Source organism: Falco punctatus (assembly GCF_963210335.1).
Source record: "Falco punctatus genome assembly, chromosome: 8".
NCBI lineage: Eukaryota > Metazoa > Chordata > Aves > Falconiformes > Falconidae > Falco > Falco punctatus.
This window is the reverse complement of record NC_137588.1, coordinates 63,344,271-63,357,492: the sequence shown is the minus strand read 5'-3', so window position 1 is coordinate 63,357,492 and position 13,222 is coordinate 63,344,271. Positions and strand designations below refer to the sequence as shown.

General features: G+C 49.0%; 1 protein-coding gene across 1 annotated transcript in view; it reads right to left on the bottom strand.

Annotated features, from left to right (window-relative positions):
• The window catches only part of PDLIM4 (PDZ and LIM domain 4), a 53,063-nt gene extending 40,738 nt beyond the window's left edge, over window positions 1-12,325 (bottom strand). The window contains exon 1 of the mRNA XM_080397801.1: window positions 12,129-12,325. Coding sequence (XP_080253927.1) covers window positions 12,129-12,221 — 93 coding nt within the window. The 5' untranslated portion in view covers window positions 12,222-12,325. The remainder of the gene's footprint in view (window positions 1-12,128) is intronic.
• Between the last annotated feature and the right edge of the window lie 897 nt (window positions 12,326-13,222).

Here is a 13,222-nt window from a genome sequence, read left to right as displayed (position 1 = left end):
CAGCAATCAACTCAACCCAGAATGCTCCTCAACCAGCCTCTCTTCTCTACAAAGGCCAGCTACTGCCCAAGGGCTGCTGAGCATCTACCATTATAAACAAATACAGAATTTTTTGTTCAAGCGATAAGCCTTGTTTGAATATTAGTCCATTCTCCAGGGCTATGGCTCTATGCAATGCAATTACAGCTGCGTGCGTTGCCCATGGGTGCCAGGTCTTTCCAGGGCAGTGACATTAAAGGCCAGCAGTGCACAGAGGTTCTGGGACGGAGGTTTTACCGGAGGCACTCCTGCTCACTGCCCTGCAGAGGGGCCGGGGGGCTGCCGTGAGCAATAACCGCCACGTGCACGGTGTGAATGAAGCGCACACGGATTTGAGTGTAGCTGGACATGTTATGAAGTTAAAAATGCTGCGAAGAAAACCTGCGCTGAGGCACTGGACCCCTGGGTTCTTGAAAGGGGCCTCCAAAGGCACTGAGGTTTGAGGATAGGATAGGTTTAAGAAAAACAGCCATAAGATTTTTGTTTGCTTGGTTTTGACATTAGCCATCAGCACCAGGAACAAACAGTTTTAAAAATCAAGGCTGAATGAACACAGACCAAGACCAGACCAAGGGATACGTAACCCAGGGTGGTGCGAGCGATCTCCCCGGGACAAGGACAAGCCTTGTCCCCCCACGCCACGCTGTCTTTCTACGGACAATGCCGAGTACCCTAAAGCAGCGTCCCAGCTCACGCGCTGGGGCTGAACACGGGCTCCTGCTGCACCCTGCATGTGCCATGCCTCGTCTCGCCCACGCTGGGCACCTGCCAGGATCTGGGCTGTTTGTTTGCTTTTCTCCAGTGAAGAGCTCAAGTGGGGCAATTACATGCTAGCAAGGAGCCAGCCCGGTCCCTCACACCCTGCTAACCCCGGGGGGTAACCCCACGTGGCTGCCGGTGTTTCAGGGATGGAGCAAGGTGCTGGTGGAGAATTACATGGGTGGATGGGGTGGTCTGAGCCCCTACAGATATCACTCCCTGTGAGGCCACGCAGCTCCCAAAGGGCCCTGCTCATGCTGTGGGGTGACAGCAACCTCAATACACGTTCAGAGCAGTCAAGCATATAGCACTGAGAGCCAAACCCACCGCAAACACCACAGGCTTGAAGAAACATAAATATTTTTATTAAGGTTCCCCTAAAGGTTTTTCTTTTTTCAACTAGACAAGAATCCTGCCTCATTTGGAAGCTCTGAGCTCGCAAAGCTACAAATTTACACAGCAACGAAGCAGCACTGATGTGAACTCCTGGCCATCAGCTAACTTACACTGCTAGTTATTGTTGCCCTGCACTTGAAGATACTTTCACACCAATATAAATTCAAAGCCAGCTGATGGGAGACTTGGGGTGAAGTTGCACAAGACAGCCTAGGCAACCCCATAGCTTGCCCACGAGAGGGTAGAGGACTTTCTGCACCTTCCTGCTCCTGGGTGCCAGCCCTGGTGCTCAGCAGGTTGAAGCACAGCCTGGAATGCAATAGAATCACAGAATCATGGAGGTTGGAAAAGACCTTTGAGATCATCAAGTCCAGCCACTAACCCAGCACTGCCAAGCCCACCACTAACCCACGGCCCCAAGCACTGCACCTGTGTGTTTTTTAAACACCTCCAGGGATGGTGACTCTACCACCTCCCTGGGCAGCCTGTTCCAATACTTGACCACCCTTTCTGTGAAGAAATTTTTCCCAATATCCCATCTAAACCTCCCCTGGTGTGGTTTTCTAAGAGTGAATCAAAGCAACTCTGAGTAATGGGTCCACTGCACTGGACCTGTAATCTGTGAGCCAGGCAGGGATGGAGTTAGCTGGTGATGAGCTCTTCATGAGATGATTAAGCAGATCCCACACAGCGCTATGGGTGTAATACCCACTAGCCATCACCTAATCACTGCTGCATCTTCAGCAGGAAGGAACTGAGCATGAAATGGGTGCAGGACCAGCCAGCATGCTGGGGAGGTCACTGGCACTCATGTTTTCACAGCTCCTTTTATGCCCACAGAAGCACATTCATGCACACTCTGCCCGAGGTGATCGCGCACGCACAGCACAGCATCTGCTCTGGGAACACAGCATAAACACGTGTCGGTTTTAGTGCTTTCCCAAAATTAAAGCCAAGAGAAAAATGTTCTGCATTTAACCCCTCCACAAAAACAAGCAAAAGCTGCTTCATTTCTTTCCAAAAAATGCAGATGCAGAAGAATATTTATAAACAGAAACTAGTAAAAGAAACAAAAAACATGCGCAGCTAACAATATTGTAGCAGCGGGGCACGTGGAGTTTGCAGTGTAAGTGGCCCTGGTAAGTAGCTCCAGGCTCTGAGATCGGCCTCCCCGTGCAGCAATGCCTGCAGACCATGCCTCCTGCAGGGATTCACTCCAGTAGGACACCAGAACATATGTCTTTTTCCCTTTTCTACAAAGTATATTATTGTCCCTAAACCCCTCAGGACAAGTCTCATTTGTGATGCCTTTGTATGTCCTCCACATAGCACTGTGCTTCAAAAAAGGTGAGAGGTCCAATATCACTGCCTGTCTCAGCCCTTTTGTATTATTCCAGCAGGACAAGGGGAATTTTAAAGAAGAGACTCCAGTAAGTAGCCCCTCTCTCACTGTCCTCTGCCACTACAGGAGGCTCAGTCACAGTGCTGCGAGCATCACCCCCATGCTGAGGATGATGAGGGGAAACGTGACCCACATCTGTAGCACCGGGCCAACACCCTGCAGGTTCACCTCTCCTTTTGCCAAGTTGTCAACCAGTGAACTGGATCTGCATGATTACAAACCACCTTTTTTGAAAAGTTTTTCCAATTATTTTCCCCATCACCTTTCCCAAGACTGCCACTCGCCTCTCCAAGGGGACCAGCCTCAAGCAGCTGCCTCCCCAGCCAAGTGGATACTCTGATGCTATGGAATAGATTGGAAAAATCCCCAAGCCGGCAGCAGCTATCTTATCGGGCCACTGGAGCCTCGTTAGGATTTACTAAGTGCTAGCATCTGACATCAGGCCAATAAAATAAAGCACATTAAGGCAACTGTTGTACTAAGCCAGTTGGTGTTGGAAGCTGTGCAGCCTAATTTAGTAAAGTAAGATTATTTGCACCGAGAGGGGTTTACTCTTGAAACGCACACAGCATTACACTTTCCCCCCTGGAGATCAACTACAGGAGCGTGCCAGGGCTGTGAGACCAGGCAGCGCAGAGCAGGTCTGACAGGGCAAAGCCCCCCGTGCATCGCTGTATGCATCCCCCTGCCCACGTGGGGGTAGTCCTGCATGCCGCGGGGACGGCTCAGCTCACAAGCAGCTTTGATCAAGCCAGAATTGGGCCAACACCACAAGCTGAAATGATGAACACTTCAGTGAAAGGTTAATTTGTTATATTAACTCAACCACCTTTTTTTTAAAAAAAAATTATTTTCCCCAGAAACCTGCCTCTGTAACGTCACCTGTGTCAGAGCCCAGGGATGAGGTTCCTCCTTGCTGCCTGCACAGTCTCAGTACAGCCACTGGAAAGAAGAACTTACTATTTATTCTCCCAGTAGTTCTTATTCAAATTAAAAAAGGTCAATTTCAGGCCAATCACCCCTACATAATAAAGGCAGCTTTCTCTCTGTCTTTAAAAAACAAACACACCCACACACCCCCAAAACGACCGGAATAAAATGCATCACCAATTAATGAAGCCATCTTCCCAGAATGTAATGGGTTAAAACGTGTGAGCCCATCCAAGCCTACACAGACCACACCACTCTTCTCTTAAATCAATAGCAGTTTGTTGCAGGCGAGTCTGGGGAAATTTTCGTTCTGCAAGCATGATCAAAAGGGTCTGATTAAAGTCTTTGAGAGGCTTTCAAGGTAGCGTGACAAAATTCTCAGCTTTTAAACAAAGGAAGCCTATTCTATTATCAGGAGGCATGCTACGAGGCAGCAGAGGATCTTGAGGTAGCAATATCTTCTAAAACAGGAAGAACCGAGAGTTAAATGACTAACTAATGAAGATAAATTCCCCAAATCCTTTAAGCAATCCTTCCAGGGATTCTCTCCAGCTTTTCAAAGCATTGTGCGTTGAACTGACATACATTTCTCGCCAATCCATTTGCATTTTGCTAAACGGTTATATAAAAGTCCAAAATATCAGGACATTATTTAGGTATGCTGCACAGGCCAGTGAATGAAGAGCACTTTTTATGCAACATTAATTCATTTAACTACTGAAGAAAATAAGAAGCTTAAGAGCATAAAAGGGAAAGAACCAGAGTATGAGTATTACAAAAGGCAAGACACTTGAAAATCCTTTTGAATCCAAGTACTGACGGATCCAAATCCAAATTTAGAATCAGATTTGTGGCGTAGATTCCAATTCACCTCAAGGGCTGAGGTCTTTGTACAAAGAAAGGGCTGAGAATCAATGAAACCAGACACAAATTTTAGAGCGACCAACCACACAACCTGCGTGCAAACCTCAAAAGGCTGACGGAGAAAGACACAGGTCGTTCAAACGCTCCCATCTGGCTTGTTTTGCGGAAAGCTTGCCCTGCTCAGCCCAAGGGCACCCAGACTCCAGCAGCACTCGCAGCAGCATGCCATGCTGCCTCCTGCGCCCACAGTCACCCCTTCCTCCAAGCACAAGTTGCAGATATGCTGCTTTACTACACGGAGTGACCCACTGTTAACCACTACGGCTGCTACTACACTTACATCTGCTTTATCCTTTGCTATGCCGGGGAGCAAGGCCAGGGTAGGACAGCCTGCCCTGGGCGACACTGACTAACCTTGGTGTAGGTGCGCTTGGAGCATCACTGCGGTCCTCCAGACATAGCTGCACACCACATGGCAAACTGGATTCAGCAGCATCAGAGAAAGTGTTTGTGGTCACCACTGGTTCATCTGTTTAGAGGTTTAGTGCTCAGCTCTCCTGTGAAGCCTCCTCTCCCAGCTCTCTTGTTCGGAGAAAGCCCTGGGTGCTTGGCAGAAGACACACGGGAGCTGCCTGGAGCTCTCCCTTCCAAATCCCCAGCCTTCTTGGCTGGGAAGATGGGTCAATACTTTCTTTCCTATCAAAAAGGAAAGTAGCCACAAAGGTATCTCCAAACAGAAGATAATTCTCCAACACAAAATGTTTGAATCCAGCTGCTGAGCAAACCTGAAGCTTCGCTCTCAAGAAACGCGTGGGTCTCGCGCAGCCTGCGGGGTTCTCTGCCTTTGCAGCGTGGCTGCTTTCCCCAAGTTCAGTTGTGAACACCAGGTATTTTGTGGGGCTTGGTCTTCTGTACCAGAAGCTTGATGTGTGCTAAAGGCTTCTGGGAAGCGTTTTGTGGCTCTCGGTGAAGGACAGCATTCAGAGCCAATGTCCCGTAAACTTCCCAGGTGAGCATCTACTCTGTGGTGCCTGTTGCTGAACAGTCCTGGATTCAGTTGTTCAAGACAGTTTCTCTTTCAGCTGTGCATTGCCCATACCTGATTATTTAACGTAATTACTCTTAATAATCTTCTATGATCTGGTGTATTTTGCCTTCTGAAGCTTGTACTGTAAAATGTCATTCACACGTACTCTGCTATCAGTCCACACAACACATAAAACAACCTCAGGTTTAATGAGCATAAATGTAAGTTGCCCTGGTTGACAAGAAAGATTGAGTGTGGCATGGGCTTTGAGGCATCTTTACGATGTTTGGAAAATTCATTGGCTGCAATACTCTTGCACAGCAAATTTTGTTGTTGGTTTTGTTTTTTTTTTAAATAGAGCTCTGCTCTCCACAGTGAGAGTGCGGGGTTTATTTTAGGTCTCTGCTGGCTGTACAAGCTCCTTAAATGCCACGCTGTGCCTCAACATCTTTGCAATTCCTCCCTGTAACCCAATGAATCCTGGTTTTGCTTGAAGTTTTTGTGTAAGTCCTGAAGTAGAAACCAAACATAACCTTATCTTCCAGGGCTTGGGGCAAGTGGGGTGTTAACGGCTGCCTACAAATCCACTACATTAACAAGCTCTGGCTAGATACGCTGCCTTTTGCTTCGGTACACATCTGGCAGTGCTGCACTGACAACAAATCAAGCAGAGTATTTTCTGTGAACATGTTTGGTTTAGCTTTTTTATCAACACTACCAGATCTTGAGAGATCTACTGTTTTCTTTCACACTCTAGCACCTGTGGTCACAGATGACTTAAAAAAATAAAAACGTTTTCGCTAAGTGTTTGGGTATCTAAGAACCATGAGTCAATGCATTTTAAAGAGCTCAGAAATCAAACAACAAATTAGGTTAGAAATACTGTATTTAAGAGAACTTGTGCCTTATAGGGTTTGCTATGTAACTTCTGCAGACTTGTGATATGCATTTTCCCCTACTACCAAAAAAAAAAATTAGATTGCAGTAGTCTGCACTAATTCCACACAATTCTTAATGGTGTATTTGTATTAAAATTAAAGAACTGATCTACTCTCAGCAGGACCAGGACCATCTATTCTGCTATACAGCAGCAGTGTTTAAGAAAAAAAGAATAATTCCACATATTTCCCCTTGTATGCTTCCTACACTAACAGAGTCATGTTATTGAGTCTGCTATCTAACCTCATTCTCTTTTATCCCTTTATCAAGTGGGCTACAACCATGCACTTTTCCAAAGTAACTCTGAATACCTGTCCCAACAGGCAATCTTTCAATCTTCGAGTCAGAAAATTGACATCACCATCATTTAAAGAGAAAAAAAAAAAGAAAAAAGGGAAAAACCCCACCCCAAACCCACAACCCCCCCTCACCCCAACCCCTTCTGCTTTGTTCAGCCTGGCAGAGGCCGGGAGTGTTTTCAAGGGTGTGCTGGGTTTATTTTGCTAAACTCGCCCCAAGGTCAGACCTTGCACGAATGGACCTACATGAATCATTCTTTCCGCCTGCTTTCCCACTCTGGATTATCAGTGTGCTTGATTATGGTAATTAACATTAGGCTTTCATTCCACACCATTACTGTCTCCTGAATCAGCACAAGCATTTAGTCTTCTCTCTCAGTTTATTTAATAAAGCCTCAGTGATAAAATAACTTCAGCAGCAAATATATTTGTTACATACTTTCATTAGCTCTCATCTGAGTTCAGATTAACCGTTAAGTACCACTACGGCTTCAAGCATAACTGCCCAGGTCTCTCACTCCAGCCGTTACAACAAACAGTCATCGGAAGAAGAAGAAAAAAAAATAATCATCCCACTTGAACTATTATGTTATAGCAAACATTAATATGTAACCAACTGAGGAACTGTTAGCATGGCTTGGCTTGTGCAGGCAATGAAAACACCAAGGGTCAGCAGAAATCAGCAGGGGTCCTAGTTTTGGGATTCATCAACACAGAGCAACAACTTCAGTCCATTTGGGAGCTCTAAACTGAAAGTACATCATTCCCGTTTAATAAACAATCAAATACTTAAGAAGTTACATGTAAAACCAGGAAAAAAGCCTTATGGAATGCGAAGAAAAAAGCCCTGTTTCCTTTTGCTGGCATCTCTGGTTCCTGCCTTCCCCACCAACATACACGGAGTTCCTGGGGTAACCAAACCCGGACCCCCCAGCCAGAGGTCTGCCAAGCCCTTTGTGCTCCGACATCCCCGAGCAAGCCTCACAGCCCACCCCAGAAGTTACTACTATGAGTGGATACTCTCTGTTCAAGTGGAATCACAGTGAAGCACTCGGGCATTTGCTGCTGCCCCGATGGAGTCAACAAGATGACTTTTAGTGGAATTCCTCCCTCAGCAGAATTCCTTCTTGCGTATCCTATACTTTAACAGGGCACGTATTTGCTCAAATACAAAAGCTGCTTAAGTTTAAAAGTCAACCTTAACTCAAACAATACCTGGATAATGGATTGCAGACCAATTATTTCCCACCCTTCTTGTATTACAGTTCCAAGCCAACACTGAAAAATGCATTTTTGCTGCTTTGTTAGAGACTAGTGGGTAAAAGGATGCTGAAGCCAGCAGATAAAGGAAAAGTTGTATTAAAAACTTCTTTTAAAAGATACTGGAATGGGTCCATTTGTCAATTATCTGTTCAGCCAAGTAATTTTTCTATGATTCTAAAAGCAGCAAGTGGATTAACACCGGCAGAGTTGGTAGACGATGACATCGACTGCTCTAGAAGCTGGACAAGCAAGTTCAAGTGATTAAATGCATTCAGCTCCTCTAGTTACGCTAATGACCGATTATCTTTTAATCCCAGGCAAGGGGTAGATCAGCTGTGATCCCACAGAGAACTGCAGCACTCACTGATGTGGTTACAAGCACAACACTGGGAGCAGCTGAGTAAGTTATTCCATTCCTGTTCCTGAGCCATGGCTGCTGGTCAAAGGCAATCTGGTTGCTACCCTGAGTAAAGGCTGAGTAGGCTCCCCTTCCCACCAAGGGCGAACACAGCATCCACTTGCTGACCTGCTCAACCAAGAAAAAGCAGCTACGCGCTACCAGAAACTTAATTAAGCCTTAAAATGACTTTCCATCAAGTCATTAAGGCCAAGTCTAAAAGATGTTTGGGGTCACTCCCATACCCCTATAAACATCATTAGGAAGGGGAACCATTAACTTCATGATGTAATACCCCCGGCCTTCACTTGCTATAAGTGTGGGTACAAACCCAGCCGGGTTTCTTCCCCAGAGCACAGCCCTGGGCTACAGTTCCCTTCTCAGCACCGCGCTGACAGCGCATAGCTGCTGCGGCACCCAAACCAGCCAGCAAGCACCAGCCCTGCTCATCTGGGTCCTGCAGAAAATGCAAGATGAAACAAGGGGGAAAAAAGGTGGCTAGCACACTTAGCTTTTTACACAACCACCTAAGAAAGATGCCCTAAGCACACCCATCTGGACTTGCATTTATCTTTCCTTACCTTTAATACCAAAGAACTTAACATCCCAGCTGGAGCCCTGGCCTCTCTAGGGTAGTGCTCAGCATCAGCTGTTACTGGTCACTTCAGCGATCAGATCTCAAACCACAGAAGGAAGTGACCTGCTCTCAAAAAAAAAAAAAAAAAAAAAAGATCTTCGCTTGATTTCAGCAGCATATTTGAAAGAGCTGCAAGGATGGGCTCAACACCATCAGCTGCACCTGCACAAATGCAGTGGCCTTGCAGGGGGCTGCAGGCTAAAGCAAGCCCTGGTGAGCGAGTCCACTTCTATTGCAAAGCAGGACTGTGTGATCGTTGTTTTCCTTGCTGAAGAATCCCTGTTTTTTCAAGGTTATCCCTTGACAATACTGTCACAAGCCACTTTTGGTGACTACCTTCAGCCTTCCTCCCTGCCCCACGCCAGGCACCTCTCCCTGCCTGGTGTTGGGCCACACTGCTGTGCCGCTCAGCCTGGTCCGGCAGCTTCTCTCACACCAACTGCTTCATTATTTCTGCTCTAGCAGTGGCACTTTGACTTCAGGTCCCACTAATGCAACATCAAGGAATTCTGCCTTCACTGAACCCCAAGCAACAACACTCAGACAAGCTTCAGAGAAGGAGCCGCACCTTTACAGGGTTGCCCCAGCAGATGGCAAAGCATCGCTTGCTGTGGCAACGACACATCTGCTCTGTTACAGCTGGTGAGAGGTCTGGGGAGAAAATGTTTCCTGCAGTAGCTTAGCAAAGAGTAGAGAAAACCAACATGTTAATGACTGAATAATTTTTTTTCAATCCCTATGCAGATGAATTTGTGTTTTATAAGTAGGCAGCCAACCTCTGGCACCCAGAACTGAATGTGGGTGGCCTTTGGGTGCCTCAAATCCCAGATCTATGAATTCCCAATCTAACCAATCCAGATAGGATGCTTGTAGAGCTGTACAGCCCAAACCCCTGGTAGCATATCGGTTCTCAGCCCCCCTCAGGCACAGAAATAGGGCAAACCCGCATCCCTCGGACAGTCCATCACACCCAGGGCATGTCAGCATCTTGGGCTCACAGCTGGATGTGGCAGTCTCAGAGTCTGGTCCCACCTCCCAGCAGAATTTCTGCTTGTAAAAATATGTTTGTAATTTAATGGCATTTTGGTATAAAAACAAATAAGTCTTTTTTTTTTTTTTTTTTTAAAAAAAAAGGCAAAAAAAGCGCAAAGCACTTTGAAGGAAGCAGAAGTCAGCCAAAAGACTCCACAATTAGGCTATAGCAAGAAGCTCCCTCCCTCCTGCAGTAATCCAGCCCCCTTGCCCGGGCTTCAAGCTCAAAAGAACAGATTTCCTGGTGAGACAATTAAACTAATTACAGAACAAACAATTACAGAATAAAAGCAAATATGGCACCACACTGGCCGTGTTCAGTCTTCTGCAAACAGACAGGGTTGAACAGACCCACCACCAAGCAAAGCCCCAGCTCCCTGGGAAGCCCTCCAGCAGCCCCTTCCCACACCCCATGGCTGAAAGCTGCCGCAGAAGCTAATTCTTCCCCAGTTTTAACATTTCCAGGTGCTATTGGCGGAGCCAGTGAGGTCTTTTCCTACGTTAAGAGACTAGAGCCCAAGCAGAAGCACTCTACACCCATATTTACATCCCAGCAAGTTGTTTATCACTCTTTGGGAGCAGCGGTTGGCATACAGCACATCAGAGCATCACCCCTCTCTTCAGGGAGAGCAGAATTTTAAAAGTATCCAATTTAAAAGGCTGCAACACTCAGTAATACAAAGTATCACCCTACAGCTGCTCCTTGTGTTACAGCTAGTTGTGATCCAAAGCCAGACTGGCCTGATGAGAATTATCCTCACACCTCCCAGGTTTGCTGAATCAAACAAGGAATTTGGCAGGCCACCTGTCTAGGCAAAAGCAGACTTTGTTTTTTCTTGTTTAAAATTAAACCATTTTTTTCCCCCAAAGTAACAGGAAAACAGGCTCCCTGCGCTAAATTCAAATGTTCATTTTCACAACAGGAACATTTTTACAGTCACCGAGAGGTGGTTTTGTGTTTTGCTGCGGTATATCCATGTTACTGGGGGAGAAAGAGGACTTCCCCGCGCCCGGGAGGTGCCGCTGAGCCCACAAAGCCGAGCGCCTCCCCCTGCAGCGCAGACCCCCTGGCTGCTGCGTGCGGCCCCGGCCTCCCTGCTGTGGGGCTTCCCTCACCATCCACCTCCTGCTGCGCCTCCAAAAATGAGCCCTTGCTGGCACACTTGGTAAGGGACAGTCCAAAGGAAAAACAGAGACATAAAGCTGCGTAACAGGCGTGTTCAAACTGAAATACAAACCGAATCTCTTTAAAACATGCTCTCTTCCATATTTAAAACTCAGGGCACATGTTTTCCCTTTTCTGTCATGGCTTTGGCAGAAGAACGAAGAGAAGAAGAGAAGATGGCAAACAGCTTGTATGTGTTACGACAATATTTTGAAGTTATAGCTCTATCAATACCCTCGGCGCTTGCTCCAGTGCTCCGGCAGCGGCAGCCCAGGAAAGCCCAGCATCCCACATGGCCTCGACATGCCGGGGAAGCAGAGCAGCCTCCCCAGGGCAGCCCGACGGTGACGGGACCACCAGCACCCGCAGGAACGTGCCCAGCGCCTCATCCATCACACAGCCCATTGCACCTCTCGCCCCGCTCCCTCCCGCACAGCCAACGGGTTTGTTTTCACATAGGTCTACCCACAAAGCTGATCCCAAACTAGCTGCGCTGTCTTACCAAAGAAGTTTCCAGAAAATATCGTTGTGAGATTAAATGCAAGTGTGAGCGCACTTTCACGGTAATTACTACCAGCCCACAGGGACCCCATAACACAGCAGCCCGTGCGGAGAAACTTCTTGCTGACTTTACTTATGCCTTCCTACAAAAACCCCAGACCCAGCAGCCTGTGAACTCAGTCCAGGGCACGAGTCCAAGCGTTCTGCAGCGCTGAGCACTGAGAACTCGGAGAGCAGATCTTTATGAATTAACATCCAGAGAAATCCCGCACGGAGCAGGCTCCGCACTAGCGCGGGGAGGAGCAGCCGGCGCTGCCCGCCGTGGGGGGCACCGGCCGGGAGCGGGGCGGGTGCGGGGACCCGGGTGTTAGGGGGGGAACCCGGGTGTTAGGGGGGGGACCCCCAGCGCTGCCCCTCGTCCCGGCCCTGCCGCCCATCACCTGCCGCCGCGCCCCGCTCCGGCCCCGCTCCGGCTCACCCTGGAGATGGTCAGCGGGGCGCTGAAGTCTTTACCGCCCACCAGGCGAAAGCCCCACGGCGAGGGGCCGCGCAGGACCACCGAGTGGGACATGGCGGCGGCGCAACGCTCCCTGCCCGCGGGCGGCTGCGGCTCCGACTCCCACTCGCCACCGCCGGCCGAACCCCTTCTCCTCGGCTCGGCTCGGCGCGGCGCGGCGCGGCACAGGGGCGGGGCGGGGGCGGGACCGAGCCGCCCGGCCGGCTCGGGGGGAGCCTGGGCTGGGGTTTTCCCCGGCGCGGTCAGCAGTGGGGTCCGGAGCGGCCGCCTCGGGCAAGTCCTGCCTAGGGCTGGGGCTGGGGGTGAGCGGGGCCGAGCTGGGCCTGCACGCGGACCCCTGCTCTGCAGGCTGGGGAGGGGTCGGGGTGCGACAAGCGCGAAGGCGACGCGCTGTCGAGCTTGGAACGTCCCCTCGCTCTTCCAGACCCTTCCTGGGAGCCACCGCGGGCGCTCGGCGGTGGCACCACCAGGGTGGCTCTGGCGGCAGGGGACTGGGACTGGGACTGGGACTGGGGTGGCACCTGGGCACAGCTCAGCGTGCACAGCAGAGAACGTCACCCTGTCAATGAACTTTGCCAGGCGGCTTATCCTTAAGGATAGAGCTGTTGCCTTTTAACGGTTTGGGAGCAAAACTAAGGCTTTTATAGCATACCCTGTCGCTACACACCCAGCATGCCCCCGGGTGGTGTGTTTTCACAAGCGTATATTGTTTAGGTGAAATAGAGGGATTGCAAAGTTCAGAATTTTCAGAATCTATAGCAAAGATAACTAACATGGAGACAATGCATCTGCTTAGCACTAACACATTTTTACAAATTTACACCTGTTTAGCCTGGAGAGGAGAAGGCTGAGAGGGGTCTTTATTCACCCATACAAATGTCTTCAGGGCGAGTGCCAGCAGGACGGGGCCAGGCCCCTTCCAGTGGTGCCCAGCGACAGGACAAGGGGCAACGGGCACAAACCGCATCACGAGAAGTTCCAGCTCCACGTGAGGAAGAACTTCCCTGCCCTGCGGGTGACGGAGCCCTGGCACGGGCTGCCCAGCGAGGCTGGGG